Here is a 26,424-nt window from a genome sequence, read left to right on the forward strand (position 1 = left end):
GGTGAGTACACAAAAATCCTTCTGTTGCCAGCTGCGAATTGCACAGCACAGCTCCATCAACTGCATGGTGGGCTCAATCGGGTCCTGCACATCCGTCCTATTGAAATGACTAGGGAATGAATCTGCAGTACCCTGCTGTGGCCACTATGTAGCTGACAGACCTGTGGTTTGCTGCTCCACAAGTAAGCACACTCAGGCAGCACCGGTAACAGCTTATTGGCGAGGGTGCTGAGTGTTGCACCCGCACTAACCTGATATTAAAGAGGTTGTAGGCTACTTTTACATTGATGGCTTATCTTTATGATAGGCCATCAATATCTAATCAACTGGGATCCGACATTCCCATTGTTCAGCGATCCTTGATGCCGGCGGCGGCTGGAAATACTCCGTTCCAGAGCTGCTCTGTCTTCTGATAGTGGCCGTGGCCGGGTACTGCACATATGCCTCCTATTGATTTGAATGGGAGGTGGAAGTGCAGTACCCGGATGCGGCCAATATCAGTGGACAGGGCAGCTCTGGAACTGAGTATTTTAGGTCATTTGCTGCCACCATCAGCACCTAGATCAGCGGGCGTGTGGGGTGTTAGATCCCAGAAAATCAGACATTGATGACCTATCCTAAGGGGCACTTTGCACACTACGACATCGCAGGTGCGATGTCGGTGGGGTCAAATCGAAAGTGACGCACATCCGGCGCCGCTCTCGACATCGTAATATGTAAAGCATTTTTGGTACGATTAATGAGCACAAAAGCATCGTAATTGTATCATCGGTGTAGCGTCGGTCATTTCCATGTATTGGGAAAGACCGATGTTACGATGTTTTTCCTCGTTCCTGCGGCAGCACACATCGCTGTGTGTAAAGTCGTGGGAGCGAGGAACATCTCCAACCTGCGTCCTGGCCGGCTATGCGGAAGGAAGGAGGTGGGCGGGATGTTTACGTCCCGCTCATCTCCGCCCCTCCGCTTCTATTGGCCGCCTGCCGTGTGACGTCGCTATGACGCCGCACGACCCGCCCCCTTAGGAAGGAGGCAGGTCGCCGGCCAGAGCGACGTCGCAGGGCAGGTGAGTGCATGTGAAGCTGCCGTAACGATAATGTTCGCTACGGCAGCTATCACCATGATATCGCAGCTGTGACGGGGGCGGGGACTATCGCGCTTGGCATCGCAAGCATCGGCTTGCGATATCATAAAGTGCAAAGTGCCCCTAAGGACAGTCCATCAATTTTAAAGTAGTGGACAACCCCTTTAATTACCTAACCTAAGGATTGACTGTGAGGGTAGGCCTGGGCTATAGGCCGTTTGTGCAGATGTAATAAGATGATCTGTGTATGTAAATAATCAAAGTATAGATGTCGTTGCATAATTATCTGTGTGTCTATATGACAATTGCATAGAAGCTTCATAATATGATTCTAAGATGTGTATTCTGCAAAGTGTTAACAAAGATAAGGTCGCCAAAAGAAACAATGAACAAAGAGCTTTTCATAACATACTGAGAGAATTCATAATTAGTTGGTTCACACCATGTGGGATGTGGGATGTGAGATGTGGGATGTTGACTCCTTGTTCTTGCTCCAAGGTCGAAGTCGAATATTGTATAATCACAAGATTCTTTAATAGAAGTTAACTTCTGCTCAAGCAGTGAACATGTTTCATTGTCTGATTCATTTATATCTGAGCAGATCGATTTGAAATCAGTCTCCGTGACCCTGAAAAACCCCATTTGCGGTTTTCCCTAAATTCCCAACCTTGACAAGACTATCAATATAAAAGTTCCATAAAACCCCTTTAATTCTCCTTCTATACTGCCCTGTACCATGAATCGTGCTGCCACACTCCGCTCTTGGCTTACCTTGTGCTGCTGGTAGAGCAGTTTGTGCAGACAGTCCTCCTGTAGGTGCCTGAATGCCGCTTTGCACAGCTGGTCCATGAGGTGCAGGCTGCCCTTGTCCCGGTGCCATAGCTGCTGGCTTATGAGAACCTGAGTCCAGAACTCCAGAACCGCCACTGGGCCCACTTCATTGGGTTTAAGACTAGCTATGATATGTGACTGTAAAGAAGAAGCGTACGAGGTTTATATCAGTCATTTCAATTCAAGGTCACACTGTCTCCTGCTTCATCTTCCTTGCATACCTCAAAATGCATTTTAATACTGAGGATTGCCTTAATTACATTTCCAAACATAAAAAGGGATGGTGCACCAATTTTTTTTACCAAAATGCATATATTGAAGCTAAAAAAATCATATTTGCAATTGGACTTTATTAAAATATTTGCACTGTTTACATTCTGGCTGCAGAATGAGTTAACTGAGGATTCTTCAGTGAGCACGCTGTGATGGTCTGATAGGAGAGTTTTGTAACTCTTAGATGATTACATGAAGGAACAAAAGAACCTTTGAAAGCCAAAACAGTGCAAAATTTCTAATGAAACTGTAAAGCTCGAGGCCGATATAGGGGCAGTGAGCAGGATTAGTGAACCCACTGGACTTACCCTTTAGTGGGAGGGGCTTAACTAAGCACCCATCTCGAGGTGGACACCAGGTACCACTCCCAGGGGAGAGCCTGGGACTGTGGCAGATGACCCCAGGACAGGAGATGGACTCAGTTACTGACACAGATGCAGACAGGTATAGGTAGGATGATCGTGGCAGACAGACAGGCGGGTACAGACAGGTATGGTGGGCAGGGACAGATAGGTATGGGAAGGCAGACTCTGGTACAGGTGACTCACACCAGGGTAACGGGACCTGACAACTAGCTAGACAGACAGGACACTGACTAATTGGGAATGTTGCGCAGACACCTCCCCTAATGGAAGGGTGCCTTAAATACATTGTGCCTCTCAATCATAGGTTGAAAGGAATTTTCCTGAAAATGGCAAGCCAGCACTTTAAGAGGAGGGCTGGTGTGTGCTCACGCACTAGTCACACTCCCAGGAGATCTGGGCTGTGTACACAGGCCCCAGGAGGGGATGGGGTCAGAAGTACACGTGGATGGTCGGGGTAATATGGGGAAGGACACGACCAGGCATGGGCGGTGAGTAAGTCTGCAGAGACGCCAGCGATACAGAAACCCAATAGTAAAAATGATTTTTAGACCCAAATACAAGAATTTAAGTAAAAAAAAATAACATTTACTAGAAGTGGACAACTCAATCTCATATCCCGCCTCTTCCCATTCTCAGTGCACCTTATTATACAATGCCCTGTGTATTTCATATCCCATTCCCACGTGGACAATTATTCCTTTACCTGGATCATGTTGGTGAGCAGTTTCACATTTTCCCCATAGTTAATGGAGGTCAGGTGTTGGGTGACCTTGTGGGTCATTTGCATGGTCATTCCTTGAGGGATCCCGCTGTCCAGCTGGAGGAAAAGCTGAATGTAGGACAGAAACCTGCAATAGTATTAGACACGGTGATGTGACCTTACAGCTTTGCATTACTCCACACCAGCGATAATACAGTCACTGTGGCAAACCTCGTTAAATTAGGGTGTAGGATTAATGCCCGATGAAATGAAATAGGTAGAAACTGTTTGTTCAGCCAATCGCTGGATGAGGCAGATCACCGCTGCGGTCAGTGATCGGCTGAGTAGGTATTTCCAGCATATTGAGGACAGTATTTGTAAACACAGACCACCCTGGAATAATGACGTGTACCAATCGATGAGGGGCGAAAATCATTTTCTTATTTTTTAATATCCCGAGACCTTTCAAGAATGAGTGGCAAGAAAACCCCTTCCCCCCCCTTTAAAAAAAAATAAAATAAAAATTAAACATTTTGAAAAAAATAAAAATATATATTTGGTACTGCTGTGTCCAAAAAAGTTCAATCTGTCTAAGTATAAAAATTAAATAAACCATATGTTAAATGGCAAATAGAGAGAGAAACTAAAAAAAAATCAGACTTAAATAAAAAAAATTCAATAGTAAAAACAATCAACATGTCCTCAAAGATTGGTATAAGAACGTGAGCTCATGATGCCGAAAAAAAACCAAAAAAAAAAAACCACAAGCCCTTACACAGGTCCATTTATATAAAAATAACTGAGCTATAGGTCTAAGCAATTGGCGACACAAACAATTTTTAGATCTATAATAAAAAAAAAATATATATAGATATTATATTTATGTTACATACATATAACATTTTTATTTTATTTTTTTATTTCTTTTTTACAAATTTCAGAAATATTTTTGGACTTCCTAATTATTATTATTATATTATCTTAGTCACCAAAGTAAATATTGTATGTATAGTTTTATTTTTTTTATTATTATAATAAAAAATATACAATTTTTATTTTTTACAAATCTCAAAATTGTTTTTACTAAGATATTATTTATTATTATTAATAATAATAATAATAATAATAATAATAATAAAAATGTATACACAATTTTTTATTTTATTTTTTTACAAATTTCAGAATTTGAGGACTACTAAGTTATTATTATTATTATTATTAACTTAGTAGTCCTCAAAAAATTCTGAAATTTGTAAAAAAAAAAAAAAAAAAATTGTATATACATTTTTATTATTAATAATAATAATATATTAATAATAAAAATGTATATACAATTTTTATTTTATTTTTTTACATACATATACATTTTTATTATTAATATTATTATTATTATTATTATTATTATTATTAATAATATACACAATTTTGGTATTGGTGAAATCATATGACCTGGAGATTCAGGTTGTTGGCTCATTTTTTTTTTTCCCTGTACAATGAATGCCTTAAAAACAACCCCCCCAAAAAGTAATTGAAGAATTGCATTTAATTTGTAATTTAACCCCATTTTTATTTTCGTACCCTTTTTCCAGTATACTATATTGTAAACTGAATGGTGTCATTCACAAACACCAGGATTTTGGGTACTCACTGTATAATCTGTTTCTCATTCGCTTCAATAGGGTAAACACAGGAGACTATGGGTGTATGCTGCTGTCACTAGTAGGCCGACACTTGGCACAAAAAGTTATCTCCTCGGCAGGGTATACTCACCAAATGGCACTAAGCTAATCAGTGAGAAAGCAGTAGGAAAAGCAACAATAAAAAACAACCTTAAAACCGGCCCAACAAAGGTACCAACAAGGGAGGGTGCGATGTCCCCCAATGAAAGGTTCTAAGACATTTTACGGTGAGAAATTGACTCCCGGAGTGGTTGGCTGCCTGCCCATGTGAACCGATATGCAGCCACCAGCAAGGCTCTCACCTTCCTGGCACCTATTAACCCTATTCATACCGGTCTGCATTTTCTCCTTTTTTTTCCATTTTATCCACTCCATTATGTCTGGCCCCATAGAAAATCAAGCAGGTTAGTCCTCCCAGCCCCTGCTGGTGGTACAAATTTCCTAGGCGTCCTGTAAGCAAATTCCCAATGGCTGATGGGTTGTAAATTGCGCTGCCTGCACCCAGTTGACCTGCTTCCGGACCAGGAGCCCCGCGTGGACTGCAACGAGAACATTCCTCCTCCCCTGCAAGGGGCAACTAACTTCTCACAGTCTACTGTAGATTTGGCCAAGGTATTCCATACCCTGGTTACCATCATGGAGTGACTGCCTGTATTTATCACTGCACCAGGTACCACAACCCCTGTCCAGAATAAGTCAGATCAACCAGCCACTCCGCACCAGCATGGCAGAGCACGTCCAAACGGCCTAGAGTGAGCTCTTCATCTTGGTCTTTGTCTTTCTTTCCGACTTTGAGACCACACTCGCCATCACGCTCTTCCTGCCCAGGGCAGAGCCTAGGTCACCTCACGTATTGGATCACCACACTGATTCAGATCTGGATTCTGATCAGGCTCTAAAGCCGAGAGATATGGCCTCAGCCATCCCGGTGGTTCCTGTCTATACCAGAGACTGTGCCCATCCGCCTTGGCCAAGCTACCTGGCTCAGCTGTTCTGGTGGTCCCTGTCTATACTTGTGACTGTAACTGTCAGCCCTGGCCATGCTACCTGCCTCAGCCATCTTGGTGGTTCCAGCCTATACTAGTGACTCTGCCTGTTTGCAATATTCGCCCTGGGGGTCAGCTACCATAGTCCCGGTCAGTATCCTGGGAGTGGTACGTGGCATCTGCCTCGCGGTGGGCACTTAGTCAAGCCTCTCCCACTAACGGGTAATTCCGGGGTCTCCCTCTGGTCCAGTGGGTGCACTCCTGCTCACCGCTTTACCATCTGCAGCAGTGAGCATTTCATGGCCCTACCCTTGAGGCAGTCTCTGCCTTCATTTTTTTCCAGACATTCCTTCCTTCCCATCCACAAGCATATCGTGAACACAAATGCCAGTCTTCTCGGTGGGGGAGCAGTCTTACGCAAGTTGATAATGCATGGTCGGTGGAAGAGCCATAAACGCCTTCTTCCCATCAAAATCCTGGAATTCAGAGCAATTCGCTTTGCCCGTCTACATTTACATGACCGGCTGTCGGGTCTCTCAAATCAAATTCAGTATGACAATGCCATCGCTGTGGCTTTCATCAACCATTAAAAGGCTACTCCGAGAAATGTAATAATAACAACTAAAATAAAGTACATTTAAATATAAAAAGTGTTACTTAAAAAGTTTATTAAGCAAAAATGTAGCCAAAGGGTAATCTTTAGTTACTGTATCGGGATTTTAAACGCGTCAGCTCCCAGCAGGTTCACATGAGTCACAGCTGTGACGGAGTAGGATGGGCGGCATAAAAACATTATCCGCTCAAGGCAGACGTCGAGTGAGGGCAGCGTCCTGTCAGGTATAGTTCACTGAACTTGACAAGACGAGCATAGGAACGGAGAGTGGACTAGGGGTACCGTCACACTTTAGCGACGCTCCAGCGATCCCACCAGCGATCTGACCTGGTCAGGATCACTAGTGCGTCGCTACATGGTCGCTGGTGAGCTGTCAATCAGGCAGATCTCACCAGCGACCAGTGACCAGCCCCCAGCCAGCAGCGACGCATGGAAGCGATGCTGTGCTTGGTAACTACGGTAAATATCGGGTAACCAAGCGCTTGGTTACCCGATATTTACCTTGGTTACCAGCGCACACCGCTTAGCGCTGGCTCCCTGCACTCCTAGCCAGAGTACACATTGGGTTAATAAGCAAACCACTTTGCTTATTTACCCGATGTGTACTCCGGCTACGTGTGCAGGGAGCAGGGAGCCAGCACTGGCAGCCTGAGAGCGGCGGACGCTAGTACCAAGGTAAATATCGGGTAACCAAGCAAAGGGCTTCACTTGGTTACCCGATATTTACCTTGGTTACAGCTTACCGCAGGCTGCCAGACGCCGGCTCCCTGCTCCCTGTACATTCAGATTGTTGCTCTCTCGCTGTCAAACACAGCGATGTGTGCTTCACAGCGGGAGAGCAATGTCCAAAAAATTAACCAGCACTGTGTGTAATGAGCAGCGATTTCACAGCAAGGGCCAGATCGCTGCTCAGTGTCACACACAGCGAGATCACTAATGAGGTCATTGGTGTGTCACAAAAACCGTGAATCAGCAGCGATCTCGCTATGTGAGAAGTACCCCTAAAGAGGCAGAAAACCTCTCTAGCTGACTGAGATTGCACATTTATCTCATCAGCCTGACAGATTTAGTGAGAAACGGAGCTGCTGGACAAACAATACATACAAACAGTCTCCAGCCTGCCAGCATTTCTCTACAGTAAATCTGAAGGGACCCTCTCAGTATCTTAAATGTATGTTACCGTATTTTTCGGACTATAAAACGCACTTTTTTCCCCCCAAATGTTGGGCGAAAGTGGGGGTGCGTCTTATAGTCTGAATGTAGGGCATGGCTGTGTGGAATGTGGGTGCTGCGGTGGAGCGGGTCATCGGCGGCATGCGCAGGCTGTAGCAGCGCCTGCCGTGACCACGTGGGACCGCTCATTTCATATGCACGCCCATCCTCCCACCTTTCATCTCTCAGTACTGAAGCCGGCGCTGACAGGTGGGCGAGATGATGGGCGGGGGATGCGCGCATGGTAAAGAGTCGGCCCACGTGATCACCCCTGGCAACTACAGCCTGGAGTGATCATGTGCGGCTACATTCACTGCCCCCTGCGTATCATCTTCGGCGCGGGGGTCAGTGAATAAGTACGGTATACTCACCCGTCACCGTTGAATGCAGCATCGCGATGCCCTCCTGTCTGTCGGCCGCTGCTGTGTGCAGAGACTAGTGGGCGCACAGTGATGACGTCATCGCTATGAGCACCGCTAGTCTCCACATATATCAGCGGGCCGGCAGACAGGAGGACATCACGATGCTGCATTCAACGGTCACGGCTCCACACAGGTCAGCGGTGCTGCTGCTGACAGACAGGAGGCAATCGATACTGCTGGAATGAGGAAAGGTGAGTATAAACGTTTATTTTTTTTGGTGCCTCAGGATGCAGGCCATATAGCAGAATGGGGTATATAGCAGGACGAGAGCATATACCAGGATGGCAGTATATACCAGGATGGGGGTATATAGCAGGATGGGGGCATATACCAGGATTGTGCTATGAAGAAGGATATGGGTATACACCAAGATGGTGGTATATACCAGGATGGAAGTATATAGCAGGATGGGGGTATATAGCAAGATGAGGGCATATACCAGGATGTCACTATGTAGCAAGATGGGGGTTATACCAGGATGGCGGTATATAGTAGGATGGGGGCTATACCAGGATGAGGAACATATATACAAGGATGGGGATTATATACAAGGCAGGAGGATCATTACCAGGATGGCGTACCTTAGTAGAGAATTTGGAGACATTACCCCCATAATAGTGTCAGCAGCAGATCCTCGCCCCATAACAGTGTGTCATGACCACATTTTTTGCTTAAAATTTTATTTTCCTACTCTAAAACCAGGGTGCGTCTTATGGTCCGGTGCGTCTTATAGTCCGAAAAATACGGTATATATACATTACACATATATAATATACAGATCTTAGATAAGTGAGTATATATGTATGCATGTAAAAAATATATGCTCAGACTACCTATGTGTAGCTTACTGGGGGGTGGTGGAGAGTGGTAGTAGGAAGCAGGGGCAATGCTGCGAGCGCTGTGCTGCGGTGGCTGTGCTGGGTCTGCGGGTACTGTACTACGGTGGGCGTGCTGGGCCTACGGGCACTGTGCTGCGGCAGCTGTGCTGGGGCTGCGGGCGCTGTTCTACAGCAGCTCTGCTGGGACTACGAGCGCTGTGCTGCAGAGGCTGGGCTGCAGGCGCTGTGCTGCGGCAGTTACGGGCGCTGTGCTGTTGGGGCTGCGGGCGCTGTGCTGTTGGGGCTGCGGGCGTCAAATAATGGCGTCGGGACTCGGCATGTGCACAGATGGAGCTCTTGGCTTAAAATCTCCTCTGCGCATGCGTCGCCTCTGGCCCACTGTTCTCCTAGCAGTGTACTTAAGGACAGTGGTGACTGTAGGTGGCGCATGCGCAGATGAGATCTCAGCTTGTCATTGAACTGATAGCTCAATCTGCACCCGCGCCGACTCCGGGTGCCATTTCTTTGAAGCACGCACCGCCAGGACACCCGTGGCACCGCTTGCAGCATGGCCCTGCTCCACTGCTGCTACCGCCCCCTCTCCCATCCCTGGTAAGACACCACCGGATTTTAAGACTGTCCCCATTTTTTTTCTCACTTTTTTCTAAATTTGGGGTGCGTCTTATAAACCGAAAAATACGGCACAAACATACATACGATAGGAGTCTGTGCAGAAATTCTCTCGGGTTACACATTTGTATATTTTTCCCGTCCAATGGACTGCTTTAGGACGTCCCATGGTTCCTGTATCCCCGATGAACTGCTCGAGAAAAGGAGGATTTTTTCACTTACTTTATTATAGCTTTCAATTCGGGACACAAGTACCCCCCCTTTTGTTCATATTGTCTCTTTGGGCGTGTGTGTATATTTACTAAAAATAAAAAAAAGAGAATTTTGTTTACTTACCGTAAATTCTTTTTCTTATAGTTCCGTATTGGGAGACCCAGACCATGGGTGTTTAGCTTCTACCTCTGGAGGAAACACAAAGTACTACACTTAAAAGTGTAGCTCCTCTCCCTGAGCTTATACACCCCCTGGTGAGCAGACCCAGCCAGTTTAGTGCAAAAGCTGAAGGAGAATAGCCACCCACAAAGTAGAACAGAGCAATAGCCGGAACAACCGGAGACTCTGTCCACGACAACAGCCGGTGATAACACGCGGAACAAGAAAGTGCCAACAGGCAACAGGGAGGGTGCTGGGTCTCCCAATACGGAACTATAAGAAAAAGAATTTACGGTAAGTAAACAAAATTCTCTTTTTCTTTATCGTTATGGGAGACCCAGACCATGGGACGTTCCAAAGCAGTCCCTGGGTGGGAAATAAACCGAACAAAGTAAGAAGTAGGCAGAACCTAACTTCACAACTGGGCGACAGCCGCCTGAAGGATGCGTCTGCCCAAGCTCGCATCTGCCGAAGCATGAGCATGCACTTGGTAGTGCTTCGAAAAGGTATGCAGGCTAGTCCAAGTGGCAGCCTGACAGACTTGTTGAGCCGTAGCCTGGTGCCTGAAATCCCAAGAGGCACCAACAGCTCTGGTCGAATGTGCCTTGATCCCCGGCGGGGGAGGCACCTGAGAACTCTGGTAGGCGTCCGAAATGGTCGATCTAATCCAACGGGCTAAGGTCAGCTTAGAAGCAGAGAGGCCCTTGCGCCGACCTGTGGTTAGCACAAAAAGAGAAGTGCACCGCCTAATAGCAGCGGTGCGAGACACAGATCCGGAGCGCCCGCACCAGATCCAGAGTATGCAGCGCTTTTTCAAAGTGATGAACAGGAGCCGGACAAAAGGAAGGTAGGGTAATGTCCTGGTTAAGGTGGAAAGGAGAGACCACTTTAGGAAGAAAGTCCGGAGTCGGACGGAGAACCACCTTGTCTTGATGAAAAACTAAAAAAGGTGACTCCGAAGAGAGCGCGGCCAAATCAGAGAGTCTCCTGAGAGAAGTTATGGCCACCAGAAAAACCACTTTCTGTGAAAGACGATGCAAAGAGACCTCCCTAAGAGGCTCAAAGGGGGGTTTCTGCAAAACCGTGAGAACCAAATTAAAGGTCCCAGGGATCCAAGGGCCGCCGGTAAGGCGGAATGATGTGAGACGCGCCTTGCATGAAGGTGCGGACCTGAGCCAGCCGAGCGAGACGCCGCTGGAACAGTACTGACAGAGCTGAGACTTGTCCCTTGAGCGAGTTGAGGGACAGTCCTAGCTGCAGACCGGACTGTAGAAAAGACAGAAGGGTCGGCAAAGAGAATGGCCAAGGGGGATGGTCAGTAGAACGACACCAGGACAGGAAAATTTTTTTTAGGTTTTTGCACCCAGTTCAGACTTAGAATGGTGTTCCAAACGTTATTTGTTATTGTTAGTAGTTTTTTTCGTTTGTGAACCCTCCCCACACACCTATTGCCAATCCATATCATACGCATATATAGCCTGGGTCTCAGCTTCCCATACACGGTAAGTTTTTTAACTGCATGAGAGGACACACACAAGCTAGGGACCCCAACGTAGAGAAATACTTTGGCGTAGTGTTGGGGCTCTATTGCATTGATCAATTCAGTAGCTAAATTTCTCTTTATTCATATGTTCATGGCAGTAATGCAGATTCCATTTTTCACATTTTCACTCTTACATGTAGCTATTGGACTTTTCAAGTCAGTATTCACACAGCAGTTTCTGCTATTTCATGTATTCCCCTTACATAGTCACTGGTGTTGCATACCTTATCTCCCCATAGTGATGTTTTTTTAGGTTTTTGCACCCAGTTCAGACTTAGAATGGTGTTCCAAACGTTATTTGTTATTGTTAGTAGTTTTTTTCGTTTGTGAACCCTCCCCACACACCTATTGCCAATCCATATCATACGCATATATAGCCTGGGTCTCAGCTTCCCATACACGGTAAGTTTTTTAACTGCATGAGAGGACACACACAAGCTAGGGACCCCAACGTAGAGAAATACTTTGGCGTAGTGTTGGGGCTCTATTGCATTGATCAATTCAGTAGCTAAATTTCTCTTTATTCATATGTTCATGGCAGTAATGCAGATTCCATTTTTCACATTTTCACTCTTACATGTAGCTATTGGACTTTTCAAGTCAGTATTCACACAGCAGTTTCTGCTATTTCATGTATTCCCCTTACATAGTCACTGGTGTTGCATACCTTATCTCCCCATAGTGATGTTTTTTTAGGTTTTTGCACCCAGTTCAGACTTAGAATGGTGTTCCAAACGTTATTTGTTATTGTTAGTAGTTTTTTTCGTTTGTGAACCCTCCCCACACACCTATTGCCAATCCATATCATACGCATATATAGCCTGGGTCTCAGCTTCCCATACACGGTAAGTTTTTTAACTGCATGAGAGGACACACACAAGCTAGGGACCCCAACGTAGAGAAATACTTTGGCGTAGTGTTGGGGCTCTATTGCATTGATCAATTCAGTAGCTAAATTTCTCTTTATTCATATGTTCATGGCAGTAATGCAGATTCCATTTTTCACATTTTCACTCTTACATGTAGCTATTGGACTTTTCAAGTCAGTATTCACACAGCAGTTTCTGCTATTTCATGTATTCCCCTTACATAGTCACTGGTGTTGCATACCTTATCTCCCCATAGTGATGTTTTTTTAGGTTTTTGCACCCAGTTCAGACTTAGAATGGTGTTCCAAACGTTATTTGTTATTGTTAGGAAAATTTTCCAAGTCCTGTGATAGATCTTAGCGGAGGAAGACTTACGGGCCCGAGTCATAGTGGAGATGACTTCAGGAGGAATACCAGAAGCCGTCAAGATCCAGGACTCAAGAGCCACGCCGTCAATTTGAGAGCCGCAGAATTCAGGCGGGAAAACGGACCTTGTGAGAGTAGGTCTGGACGGTCCGGGAGATGCCACGGCATGTCTACGGACAGATGGAGCAGGTCTGGATACCAAGCTCGTCTGGGCCAGTCCGGTGCAATGAGGATGACTCGACAGCCCTCCATTCTGATCTTGTGCAGAACTCTGGGCAAGAGAGCTAGAGGGGGAAACACGTAGGACAGACGAAACTGGGACCAATCTTGAACCAGTGCGTCCGCGGCGAATGCCTGAGGGTCGTAGGAGTGAGCCACGTAAACGGGAACCTTGTAGTTGTGAAGGGATGCCATTAGGTCCACGTCTGGAGTGCCCCATTTGCGGCAGATTGACTGAAACACTGCCGGGTGCAGGGACCACTCGCCACCGTCCACGGTTTGACGGCTGAGATAATCTGCCTCCCAGTTTTCCACGCCTGGGATGTGGACTGCGGATATGGTGGACTTTGAGTCCTCCGCCCATTGAAGGATGCGTTGTACCTCCAACATTGCCAGGCGGCTGCGTGTCCCGCCTTGGTGATTGATGTAGGCAACTGCTGTCGCGTTGTCTGACTGGACTCGAATGTGCCTGCCCGCCAACAGGTGGTGAAATGCTAGGAGAGCTAGAAGCACGGCTCTGGTTTCCAGCACATTGATGGAGAGGGCTGATTCGGACGGAGTCCAAGTGCCCTGCGCTCTGTGGTGGAGATATACCGCTCCCCAGTCGGATAGACTGGCATCCGTGGTGAGAATCACCCAGGACGGGGCCAGGAAGGAGCGCCCCTGGGACAGGGAGAGAGGCCGAAGCCACCACTGAAGAGAGCTCCTGGTTTGTGGCGACAGAGCCACTAACCTGTGTAAGGAGGAAGGCCGCTTGTCCCAACAGCGGAGAATATCAAGCTGCAGGGGACGCAGATGGAACTGGGCAAAGGGAACAGCCTCCATGGAAGCCACCATTTGACCCAGCACCTGCATCAGCCGCCTGAGAGTATAACGGCGGGGCCTCAGCAGAGAGCGCACCGCTAGCTGAAGGGACTGCTGTTTGACTAAGGGTAACTTCACAAGTGCCGTCAAGGTCTCGAACTGCATCCCTAGGTACGTGAGACTCTGGGTCGGAGTCAGAGTGGATTTGGGCAGATTGACCAGCCACCCGAATTGAGCTAGAGTGGAGAGAGTGAGCGAGACACTCCGCTGACAATCTGCGCTGGATGAAGCCTTGACTAGAAGGTCGTCCAGGTAAAGAATCACTGCCAACCCCTGGAGGTGCAGAACTGCAATCACTGCTGCCATGACCTTGGTGAATACCCGAGGGGCGGTGGCCAACCCGAAGGGGAGAGCCACAAAATGGAAATGATCCTCTCCTACTGCAAAACGTAGCCAACGCTGGTGTGACACTGCAATTGGCACATGCACATAGGCATCTCTGATGTCGATGGATGCCAGGAAATCCCCTTGGGACATAGAGGCAATGACTGATCGCAGAGACTCCATGCGAAAGCGCCGCACCTGAACATGCTTGTTGAGAAGCTTCAGATCCAGGATGGGCCGGAAGGTACCGTCCATTTTGGGAACTAGGAAGAGATTTGAGTAGAAACCTCTGAACTGTTCCCGGGCGGGAACCGGTACAATTACTCCATTGGCCTGCAAGGCTGCCACGGCCTGTGAGAAGGCGGCGGCCTTGGAGCAGGGGGGAATTGAGAGAAAAAAATCTGTTTGGAGGACTGGAAGAGAATTCTATCCTGTAGCCGTGGGAGATGATATCTCTCACCCACTGATCGGAGACGTGTTGAAACCAAGCGTCGCCAAAGTGGGAGAGCCTGCCACCGACTAAGGACGTTGCTGGAGCGGCCAGATAGTCACGAGGAGGCTGCCTTAGTGGCAGCAGCTCCTGCGGTCTTCTGAGGACGCGCTTTTGGGCGCCAGTTGGATTTCTGGTCCTTGGCTGAGTTAGCGGACGAGGCGGAGGGCTTAGAGGACGACCAGTTGGAGGAACGAAAGGAACGAAACCTCGACTGATTCCTACCCTGGGCAGGTTTCCTGGCTTTGGTTTGTGGCATGGAAGTACTCTTCCTGCCGGTAGCTTCCTTAATAATTTCATCCAGCTGTTCTCCGAACAGCCGGGACCCAGCAAAAGGGAGCCCAGCAAGGTACTTCTTTGAAGAAGCATCTGCCTTCCACTCTCGAAGCCACAAGATCCTGCGGATAGCGAGGGAATTAGCCAAAGCCACCGCGGTGCGGTGAGAAGCCTCCAGCATGGCAGACATGGCATAGGATGAAAAGGCCGAAGCTTGGGAAGTTAAGGCATCCATTTTGGGCATGCATTCCCTCACCAGGGAATCTATCTCCTCTAGAGAAGCAGAGATGGCCTTGAGAGCCCACACTGCTGCAAAAGTCTGAGAAAACGCGGCCCCCGCCGCTTCATACACGGATCTGGCCAGAAGGTCAATCTGGCGGTCAGTGGAATCCTTAAGGGAAGTGCCATCAGCCACCGACACAACGGTCCGGGCTGCGAGCCTAGACACCGGAGGGTCTACCTTAGGGGAGTATGCCCACTCCTTGACCACCTCAGGTGGAAAGGGAAAACGGTCATCAGAACCACGCTTTGGGAAGCGCTTGTCAGGACAGGCCCTGGGCTTGGTCACAGCGGCCTGAAAACTGGAGTGGTTAAAGAACACACTCTTTGCTTTCTTAGGCAAGGTAAACTGGTGCTTTTCTGCCAGAGAGGGTTGCTCCTCTGATACTGGCGGATTGAGATCCAGTACAGAGTTAATAGAAGCAATCAAGTCACTAAGATCTGAGTCACTTTCGGACAGATCAATGGGGTACATGGAGTTAGCCTCCGAGCCCCCTGTAAAGGCATCCTCTTCATCCTGCGAGTCAGCTCTGGAATCAGAGCCACGGGAGGAGGAAGGAGAGGGAACCCTGCGGCGCCTCTTAGGAGGACGGGGTCTGGGCCCTGATGATGAATCCTCTGTGAGCTCCGGTGCTGAGGGACCCCTAGCAGCAGCGGCACCCTGTGAAGGGGGCTGATGCATATTCATCAGAGTCCTGGACAGAAGTCCCATGGACTCAGCAAAAGACTGGGAGATAGACCTAGAAAAGGATTCTACCCAAGCCGGGGGTTCAGCCACAGGAGCAGGAGCAGCCTGAGAGACCACTGGGGGTGAGACTCCAGGCTGTGGCACCGCCAAGTTAGAGCAGGCATCACAATGTGGGAAGGTGCTCGGTTCAGGCAGCAGAAGCTTACATGCAGCGCATACAGCATAAAGCTTTGGGGCCTTGCTCCTCGTGTGAGACATGCTGCTGGAGTGGGGGCTCTGCCAGAGAATGAACCCCAGAGAGTATATATAGAGATCCACAACCGGAGACCGGTTGTGGCTTACCAGACCGCTGGAGCGGTGTTGTGTGCCCTCCAGATCCCGAAGCCCGGACCCCAAGCACAGCACCTCAGCAGGGATGCTGCAGACCAGCTCTGCAATGACTGATCGCAGAGAGAACGCTGAGAAAATGGCCGCCGGAGCGAAGAGAGGGGGCGGGACTTGCTTGAGGAGCGGGATCTGGAGGGCCATAGAGACCTACAGGGGAGGTGACACACACTGCAGTGGGGAGTGTCCCTCCCCTGTACAGAACGGCCGCCGGGAGGAGTCGAGCCTGTCCCTCTGCATGAGTGACATGCGAGGGCATTGAAACAGAAACTAGGCCTCCGGCGAAGCCGTGGCCTAAATTTGATCGGCGCGGCCGACGAGCAGGCACCATCGGCGCGGTTCTCAGGCGACAGCTAGAGAACCCGCCGGAAATGTCAGTAAACATAATAAGCACACTCTCCCCCAACAATAAAGTACAGGGACCCCGAAATATAAACGTCTCAGGTAATTAGCTGCTGAGACACAGGGCCAGGTCCCTGGGGATGAGTGCTCCGGTCCAGCAGGGTCCTGAAGGGCTGCGGATGGAGACCGGTCTCCTGCCAAGCAAGGAGACCGTGCTGGCTCCCACTTCAAGCCAGAGCCCAGGAGGGATGGTGAAGGAGCACGGCATGTAAGGCTCCAGCCTAGGAAATCAACCTTACAACACCGCCGACACAGTGGGGTGAGAAGGGACATGCCGGGGGTCCAGACGTGGACCCGCACTTCTTCATCTCGTTCCAAAAGGAAAAAAATCATATGAGAATGCATGTGTGGATGTATGCCTCCTGACACAAAGCGATAAACTGGCTGGGTCTGCTCACCAGGGGGTGTATAAGCTCAGGGGGAGGAGCTACACTTTTAAGTGTAGTACTTTGTGTGTCCTCCAGAGGTAGAAGCTAAAACACCCATGGTCTGGGTCTCCCATAGGAACGATAAAGAAAATTCTGCATCCTACATCTCCTACTGATTTTCTCACTAAATGAATAGCTTGGTTACCAGTAAGCGGGTGTAACATTTTCCTTGGGCTGTAATTCTTACTGTAGCACACACCCATGGTTTCCGGTGCCCTCCAGTGAAAGGTACGAAAGAGAAATTTTATGGAAAGTCAAAAAATCTTTTTTTTTCTAATGTAATCAGACCTGGAATTTTTTTCTCTATTTTCCAATACGTTACATGGTAAAGTGAATGTCATTCAAAAGTACAACTCATCAAGCAAAAAAAACTCCGCAAAAATACTCATTTGTCAAAATAAAAAAAAAAAAAGTTATGGCTCTTGGAACAAGAAGAGGACAAAAAATTGAAGGGGTTAAAAGAAAAACATTGGTAGAGAAGATATAGTAAAGTTACATTTTCCAGTACATTACATGGTAAAGTGAATGACGTCATTCAAAAGTACAACTCATCCAGCAAAAAAAAAAAAAGAGAATTTTGTTTACTTACCGTAAATTCTTTTTCTTATAGTTCCGACATGGGAGACCCAGACCATGGGTGTATAGCTAGCGACCTCCGGAGGACACACAAAGCACTACACTCAAACGTGTAGCTCCTCCCTCCGGGCTATATACACCCCCTGGATGACAATCTACCCAGTTCAGTGCAAAAGCTGAAGGAGGACATCCACCCATAAGTAGAGATAGAGTAAAACTCGGCAAAACCAGCACTCTGTCTACTAACAACAGCCGTGAAGCACACGGAACAAAAAAACTGCCAACAGGCAACAGGGAGGGAGCTGGGTCTCCCATGTCGGAACTATAAGAAAAAGAATTTACGGTAAGTAAACAAAATTCTCTTTTTCTTTATCGTTCCTTTATGGGAGACCCAGACCATGGGACGTTCCAAAGCAGTCCATGGGTGGGAAATAAACAGAAAACTGAGAAGTAGGCAAAACCTAACTTCACAAATGGGCGACAGCCGCCTGAAGGATGCGTCTGCCCAAGCTCGCATCTGCCGAAGCATGAGCATGCACTTGGTAGTGCTTAGAAAAAGTGTGCAGACTGGACCAAGTGGCAGCCTGACACACTTGCTGAGCCGTAGCCTGGTGCCTGAAAGCCCAGGAGGCACCGACAGCTCTGGTCGAGTGCGCCTTAATCCCCGACGGGGGAGGCACCTGAGAAGATTGGTAGGCATCGGCGATAGCCGACCTAACCCAACGAGCCAAGGTCGGTTTAGACGCCGAAAGGCCCTTGCGCTGACCCGTGGTTAGCACAAAAAGTGAGGTGCACCGCCGAAAAACGGCGGTGCGAGACACATAGATTCGGAGCGCCCGCACCAAATCTAAGGTGTGCAACGCCTTCTCAAAGCGATGCACAGGGGCCGGACAAAAAGAGGGCAATGAAATGTCCTGGTTAAGGTGGAAGGAAGACACCACCTTAGGGAGAAAGTCCGGAGTCGGACGAAGAACCACCTTGTCTTGGTGAAACACCAAAAAGGGGGATTCCGAAGAAAGCGCAGCCAAATCAGAAACTCTCCTGAGAGAAGTTATGGCTACTAGAAAGACAACTTTCTGTGAAAGTCTAGACAAAGGAACCTCCCTGAGAGGCTCAAAAGGGGGTTTCTGTAAGGCCGTGAGGACCAAATTAAGGTCCCAGGGATCCAAGGGTCGTCGGTAAGGAGGAATGATGTGAGATGCGCCCTGCATGAAGGTGCGCACCTGAGCCAGTCGGGCGATACGCCGCTGGAACAATACCGACAAAGCCGACACCTGTCCCTTAAGTGAATTGAGGGACAGACCCAACTGTAGACCCGACTGTAGAAAAGACAGGATGGTCGGCAAGGCGAACGGCCAAGGAGCATGGCCGGAAGAGCGGCACCAGGACAGGAAAATTTTCCAAGTCCTGTGGTAAATCTTAGCCGAGGAAGACTTCCGAGCCTGAGTCGTGGTGGAGATGACCTCAGAGGGAATGCCTGAAGCCGTCAGGATCCAGGACTCAAGAGCCACGCCGTCAATCTGAGAGCCGCAGAATTCTGGCGGAAGAACGGACCTTGAGAGAGAAGGTCTGGGCGGTCCGGAAGATGCCACGGCACCCCTACGGACAGGCGGAGCAGGTCTGGGTACCAGGCTCGCCTGGGCCAGTCCGGAGCAATGAGTATTACTCGACGGCCCTCCATTCGGATCTTGCGCAGAACCCTGGGCAATAGCGCTAGAGGGGGAAACACATAGGCCAGACTGAACTGAGACCAATCCTGAACCAGTGCGTCTGCTGCGAAGGCTTGAGGATCGTGGGAGCGAGCCACGTAAACCGGAACCTTCTTGTTGTGCCGGGAAGCCATTAGATCTACTTCCGGAGTGCCCCACTTGCGGCAAATTGACCTGAACACTGACGGATGCAGTGCCCACTCGCCGCCGTCCACGGTTTGACGGCTGAGATAATCGGCCTCCCAGTTTTCCACGCCTGGGATGTGGACTGCGGATATGGTGGACTTGGAGTCCTCCGTCCACTGGAGGATTCGTTGAACCTCCAACATCGCCAGACGGCTGTGAGTTCCGCCCTGGTGATTGATGTAGGCAACCGCTGTCGCGTTGTCCGACTGAACCCGAATGTGCTTGCCCGCCAATAGGTGGTGAAAGTCTAGGAGAGCTAGAAACACGGCTCTGATCTCCAGCACATTGATCGGGAGGGCTGATTCGGACGGAGTCCAAGTGCCCTGTGCTCGGTGATGGAGAAACACCGCTCCCCAGCCGGAGAGACTGGCATCCGTGGTGAGGATCACCCAGGACGGAGTCAGGAAGGACCGTCCCTGTGAAAGGGAGAGGGGCTGAAGCCACCACTGAAGGGAGTTCCTGGCCTGTGATGACAGAGCCACCAGCCTGTCCAAAGAAGAGATCCGCTTGTCCCAACAGCGGAGAATGTCCAGCTGCAAGGGACGCAGATGGAACTGGGCAAAGGGAACCGCTTCCATGGACGCCACCATCTGACCCAGCACCTGCATGAGGTGTCTGATGGAATGACGGCGGTGCCTCAGCAGAGAGCGCACTGCCACACGAAGGGACTGCTGTTTGACTAAGGGCAACTTGACAAGTGCCGGCAGAGTCTCGAATTGCATCCCTAGGTACAAAAGTACCTGGGTCGGGGTCAGAGTCGACTTGGGGAGGTTGACAAGCCACCCGAATTGGACTAGAGTGGCGAGAGTGAGCGAGACACTCCGCTGACAGTCTACACTGGATGAGGCCTTGACTAGAAGGTCGTCCAGGTAAGGAATCACTGCCAACCCCTGGAGGTGCAGGACCGCAACCACTGCTGCCATGACCTTGGTGAACACTCGGGGGGCCGTGGCTAAGCCAAAGGGAAGAGCCACGAACTGGAAATGTTCCTCTCCGATCGCAAAGCGTAGCCAGCGCTGGTGTGAAACCGCAATAGGCACATGCAGATAGGCATCTCTGATGTCGATGGATGCCAGAAAATCTCCCTGGGTCATTGAGGCAATGACCGATCTTAGAGATTCCATGCGAAAGTGCCGCACCTGAACATGCTTGTTGAGAAGCTTGAGATCCAGGATGGGCCGGGAGGAACCGTCCTTTTTGGGAACTAGAAAGAGGTTTGAGTAGAAACCTCTGAACCGTTCCCGGGCGGGGACCGGAACAATTACACCGTTGGTCTGCAGGGATGCCACGGCCTGAGAGAAGGCGGCGGCTTTGGAGCAGGGGGGGGTGGACAGAAAAAATCTGTTTGGCGGGCTGGAGGAAAAAGGTATCCTGTAGCCGTGGGTGATGATATCCCGCACCCACTGATCGGAGACGTGTTGCAACCACACGTCGCCAAAGTGGGAGAGCCTGCCCCCGACCAAGGACGTTGCTGGCGCGGCCAGATAGTCACGAGGAGGCTGCCTTGGTGGCAGCGGCTCCTCCGGTCTTTTGAGGACGCGGCTTTGTGCGCCAGTTGGATTTGCGATCCTTGGCGGTAGTGGACGAGACTGTGGGCTTAGAGGATGACCAGTTAGAGGAACGAAAGGAACGAAACCTCGATTGGTTCCTGCCCTGGGTAGGTTTCTTGGCTTTAGCTTGTGGCAAGGAAGTACTCTTCCCGCCAGTAGCTTCCTTAATTATGTCATCCAGCTGTTCCCCAAACAGCCGTGACCCAGTAAAAGGGAGACTCGCAAGGTACTTCTTAGAGGAAGCGTCCGCTTTCCACTCTCGAAGCCACAAGATCCTGCGGATCGCGAGGGAGTTAGCGGAAGCCACTGCCGTGCGGTGAGAAGCCTCCAGGACGGCAGACATGGCGTAGGATGCAAAAGCCGAAGCTCGGGAAGTTAAGGCATCCATCTCAGGAATAGGGTCCCTGGAAAGGGAATGAATCTCCGCCAGAGAGGCAGAGATAGCCTTAAGAGCCCACACCGCCGCAAAAGACGGAGAGAAGGAGGCTCCTGCCGCCTCAAATACAGACTTGGCCAGAAGGTCAACCTGGCGGTCAGTGGGATCCTTAAGAGAAGTGCCGTCGGCCACCGCAACTACTGTGCGGGCTGAGATTCTGGACACTGGAGGGTCCACCTTTGGGGACTGGGCCCAGTCCTTAACCACCTCCGGTGGAAACGGGAAACGGTCATCTGAACTACGTTTCGGAAAACGTTTGTCAGGACAGGCCCTAGGCTTGTTAACAGTGGTCTGAAAGCTGGAGTGGTTAAAAAACATACTCCTAGGTTTCTTAGGAGAGGTAAACTGGTGTACCTCTACCAGAGAGGGTTGATCCTCTGACTCCTGTGGGTTGAGGTTCAGTACGGAGTTAATGGACGCAATCAAGTCACTAACGTCCGCATCACCCTCAGACAAATCAATGGGGTACATAGAGGCAGCGTCTGAGCCCACAGTAAAGGAATCCTCCTCGCCCTGCACCTCGGCTTGTGAATCAGAGCCGTGGGACGAGGAAGGAGAAGGGTCCGTGCGTCTCCGTTTAGGGGGACGGGGTCCTAGGACATGCTCTGAGGGCTCTGCAGAGCTCGGAGCCGCAGAGACACCCTGAGAGGGAGGCTGATGCATAGACAGCAGCGTCTGGGACAGCTGCCCCATGGAATCGGCAAACGACTTGGAAAGAGCCTGTGAAAAGGATGCTACCCAAGCCGGGGGTTCAGCCACCGGGACCGAAGTAGCCTGAGGGACCCCTGAGGAGGCTCCAGGCTGAGACACAACCATATTAGCACAGTTATCACAATGTGGGTAAGTGCTAGGCTCTGGCAGAATTAGCTTGCAAGCAGTGCATATAGCATACATGTTTGCAGCCTTGCTCCTAGTGACAGACATGCTGCTGTGGAGGAAGCTCTGCAGCCAAAACACACTCCTGTAGAAAGCCTGAGTGTATAAAAATCCACAACCATAGGTTGTGGCTTACCAGCCCTGCTCTCTGTGTCCTCCGGATTTCACCGCTCCCCTGTAAAGTGACAGCTTTCCAAAAAGTATGCAGCTGCAGCATCCAGCGCTTCTCAGTGATAAAAACGCTGATAAAATGGCGCTGGGAGAAGGAGGGGGGGCGTGTATAAGCCCAGGAGCGGGAAAACAGAAGCACAGAGATACAGGGGGGTAGACAGGGGAGGGGACATCTCCTTAGAGAGGAGTGCCCTCCCCTCTGCTGGCCGGGCGGTGGGCGGCGCTGTATGCAAAACATACAGCAGAAGCCAAAAACGAAACTAGGCCCAAACTGAAGCCGGGGCCTAGATTTTAAAGTGCGGCCGACGAGCAGGCACCGTCGGCGCGGTTCTCATGGGAAATTCCCAGAACCGGCCGAAATTAACAGTAACGCTAAAGCACATACTGCCCCCATAATAAAAGCACCCGGGACCCCTGAAAAAACGTCTCAATACTTAGCTTTGAGACGCAGGGCCATGTCCCTGAGTGGGGTTAACGCTCCTTCCAGCAGGGACCAGACAGGGCTGCGGATGGAGCCGGCCTCCTGCAAGCAGAGAGGACCGTGATGGCTCCCACTTCAAACAGAGCCTCGACAGAGGATGCGAAGGAGCACGGCATGTGAAGGCTCCAGCCTTATGAAGATCAACCTTAACAGCACCCCGCAGAGTGGAGCGTGAAGGGACATGCCGGGAGTCCAGACTGGACCCGCTTTTCTTCCAAATCTTTAAAAAATTAAAATAAAATTGAAAAAAATATGAGGAAATAAAAGTGTGTGTATCCTCCTGAAACACAAAGCGTTGAACTGGGTAGATTGTCATCCAGGGGGTGTATATAGCCCGGAGGGAGGAGCTACACGTTTGAGTGTAGTGCTTTGTGTGTCCTCCGGAGGTCGCTAGCTATACACCCATGGTCTGGGTCTCCCATAAAGGAACGATAAAGAAAACCTCCGCAAAAACACTCATGTCAAAATAAAAAAATAAATAAAAAAAAGTTATGGCTTTTGGAGCAAGAAGAGGACAAAAAAATGAAGGGGTTAAAAGAAAAACATTGGTAGAGAAGATAACGTAAACTTACAGTTCATTCTTCAGTAGATAACTTGGACATGGATAAAACATGGGTAACACTTTATCCAAAATGTGAACCACCGCGCGCAGATGCTTTGCTTGTATCAGGTCGCCCAGCATGGTCACACCCTCTACACAAAACTTATCGGCACTGTAGAGACGTTAGGCACAGAAGAACATATAGTTTATATATACACGGTATATAATATATGTATATACACATACGTTATATGCTGCTGATGAATGGCAGTGTATTACCTGTGTCCCACTGAAGCCGTGGCCAAAGCGATATAGCAGCCTATAGGCACCCCATTTTTCACAGCCTTCAATACCGGGTGCAGGACATTCGCCTCCGTCAAATCAGGGACGGCATCGCAGATCTGCTCCGGACGATCGTTTCGGTGCAACTTAAGTCTCAACACCAAATCCCAGGACCACTGGTTAAACGAGGCTTCTGGAGTTTGTCCAGTTCGGACTATGTTGGCCAAGTAAGACACCTGAAGATCACACCAAACTGTTAACACATCTGTACAATAAGCCGTCGACTCTCATGTCGTTTGCGAAGGGTATCTTTATAGGTTTTATGCTTGTAAAAACAACCCTTATCCATACACATTAGAAAGGGGACCTATGGACCCCAACTATAAGCCAGAAAGGATGGCCAATCTGTATGAAGGACTTCGGTTCTAGCAGACTCAGGTTGTCCTTGTATTATGGGGTTGGCCATTGATCTGAGTGGCCGCCTAATAGTACTCTTCATTTGCCAGATATCTTTATAGCTGAGACTTCCCCTGTAAAAATCAAGTGCCGGGGGTGGGAGGGGGATTAGTGACCTGCAAATTGCAAGGAATTGTCCCAGGCAGGTGAGAGAACCCCAAGCTGACACCATGAGAAATGTATAAAAGTGTTATAAGTGGTCTCGTGATGTGGGGGTCTGCATGAGGAGACGGTGGGTTACATCAGCTCACGGACTGTTCTGGGAGTCTCCAATCACAGCCAAAGAGGCAGAGTGCACCTTGTCTGAGACGTCATGGTTTACCACATGGTTAGCTCTGGCTGACCCATCATTTACCTGCTTAATGCTCTCAGAGATGATCCCCGTGTAGGGTTTGTCAGAGATGAACTTCTGATATGCTTCCAGGACCATGAGTGAGACCTCTACATGTAGAGCATGATCCAGATACAAGGTTTTCTGTAAACAGAAAAAAAGGTGTTTTTTTTCCACCATAAACCTAAAAATAAAAGTAATTCTTGCTCTACAAAAAGATGGCCAAGGCTATAAGGAAATTACCAACACCTGACACTGAGCTGCAGCACAGTGGCCAAGACTATACAGCGGTTTAACAAGATAGGATCCACTCAGAATAGTCCTCACCATGGCCAACCACAGAAACTGAGTGCATGTGCTCAGCGTCATATCCAGAGGTCGTCTTTTCTGAATAAATGTATGAGTGCTGACAGCATTGCTGCATAGGTTACAGGGGTGGGGGGATCAACCTGTCAGTGCTCAGACCATACGCCACACAATGCATTAAATTGGTCTGCACGGCTGTCGTCCCAGAAGGAAGGTGATGCAGAAGAAAGTCCGCAAACAGTTTGCTGAAGACAAGACATGGATTACTGGAACCCTGTCCTGTGGTCTGATGGGACCAAGATAAACTTATTGGGTTCAGATGGTGTCAAGTGTGTGTGATGGCAACCAGGTGAGGAGTATAAAGACAAGTGTGTACTGCCTACAGTCAGGCATGGTGGTGGAGTGTGATGGTTTTGTGTTGCATGAGAGCTGCCGGCTGTGGGAGCTACAATTCACTGAGGGAACCATGAATGCCATCATGTAATGTGATACACTGAAGCAGAGTAGGATCCCCTCCCTTCATATTCCAACAAGATAACAACCCCAAACACCTTCAAAACCACCACTGCCTTGCTAAAGAAACTGAGGGTAAAGGTGCTGAACTGGCCAAGCGTCTCCAAACCTAAACTCTATGGAGCATCTGTGGGGCCTCCTCAAATGGAAGATGGAGCAGCGCAAGGTCTGTAACATCCACCAGCTCCGTGATGTCATCATGGAGGATGAAAGAGGATCCAGCGGCTCCTGTGAAGCTCTAGTGAACTCCATGCCAAAGAGAGTTAAGGCATTGCTGGGAAATAATGGTGGACACACAAAATATTGACACTTTGGGCACAATTTGGCTATTTTCACTTAGGGGTGTACTTACTTTTGTTGCCAGCGGTTTAGACATTAATGGCTGTGTCGATTTATTTAGAGGACACCAAATTTACCCTGTTATACAAGCTGCACACTGACACTGTACATTGTATGAAAGGGTCAGATTTTCAGTGATGCCCCGTGAAACGATGTAATAAAATATTTACAAAAAATGTGATATATTACTTTTGTAATATACTGTATATAAAGTACATAATTGTATACATATAAATGGCAAAACTAACTTTATTTTTTACAAAGTTCTGACTCTTTTTTTAACCATTAATCTGTATTAAAAAAAAAAAAGTTATACTACTAGTATTGCTGCAATCATACTGACGTTGCAGTTATTCGTCCATACCGTGTCAGTGATGCCCCAGTTCAGACCCTCGAGGATAATACAGGCCAGCTTGTTCTCCACCTCAGACAGGTTGTGACTGATGAGCCAGTCCCTGATGATGCCTATTTCTGAGGCACTAGGTCTCCATTGATGGAGTGGTAATTCCTTAAATAAGTACAGGGAAACCTTAAAATGGAAAGCCAATAAGAACATT

The 26,424-nt window shown here is 48.9% G+C and overlaps 1 protein-coding gene across 1 annotated transcript in view; it reads right to left on the minus strand.

Annotated features, from left to right (window-relative positions):
• EPG5 (ectopic P-granules 5 autophagy tethering factor) overlaps positions 1–26,424 on the minus strand; it is a 272,060-nt gene that overhangs the window by 127,662 nt on the left and 117,974 nt on the right. Inside the window, exons 14-19 of the mRNA XM_075327440.1 lie at positions 26,232–26,396; positions 24,734–24,853; positions 23,920–24,158; positions 23,672–23,812; positions 3,254–3,398; positions 1,853–2,050 (exon numbers count right to left, since the gene is read on the minus strand). Coding sequence (XP_075183555.1) covers positions 1,853–2,050; positions 3,254–3,398; positions 23,672–23,812; positions 23,920–24,158; positions 24,734–24,853; positions 26,232–26,396 — 1,008 coding nt within the window. The remainder of the gene's footprint in view (positions 1–1,852; positions 2,051–3,253; positions 3,399–23,671; positions 23,813–23,919; positions 24,159–24,733; positions 24,854–26,231; positions 26,397–26,424) is intronic.

This window comes from Anomaloglossus baeobatrachus, chromosome 1 (genome assembly GCF_048569485.1).
Source record: "Anomaloglossus baeobatrachus isolate aAnoBae1 chromosome 1, aAnoBae1.hap1, whole genome shotgun sequence".
Lineage (NCBI taxonomy): Eukaryota > Metazoa > Chordata > Amphibia > Anura > Aromobatidae > Anomaloglossus > Anomaloglossus baeobatrachus.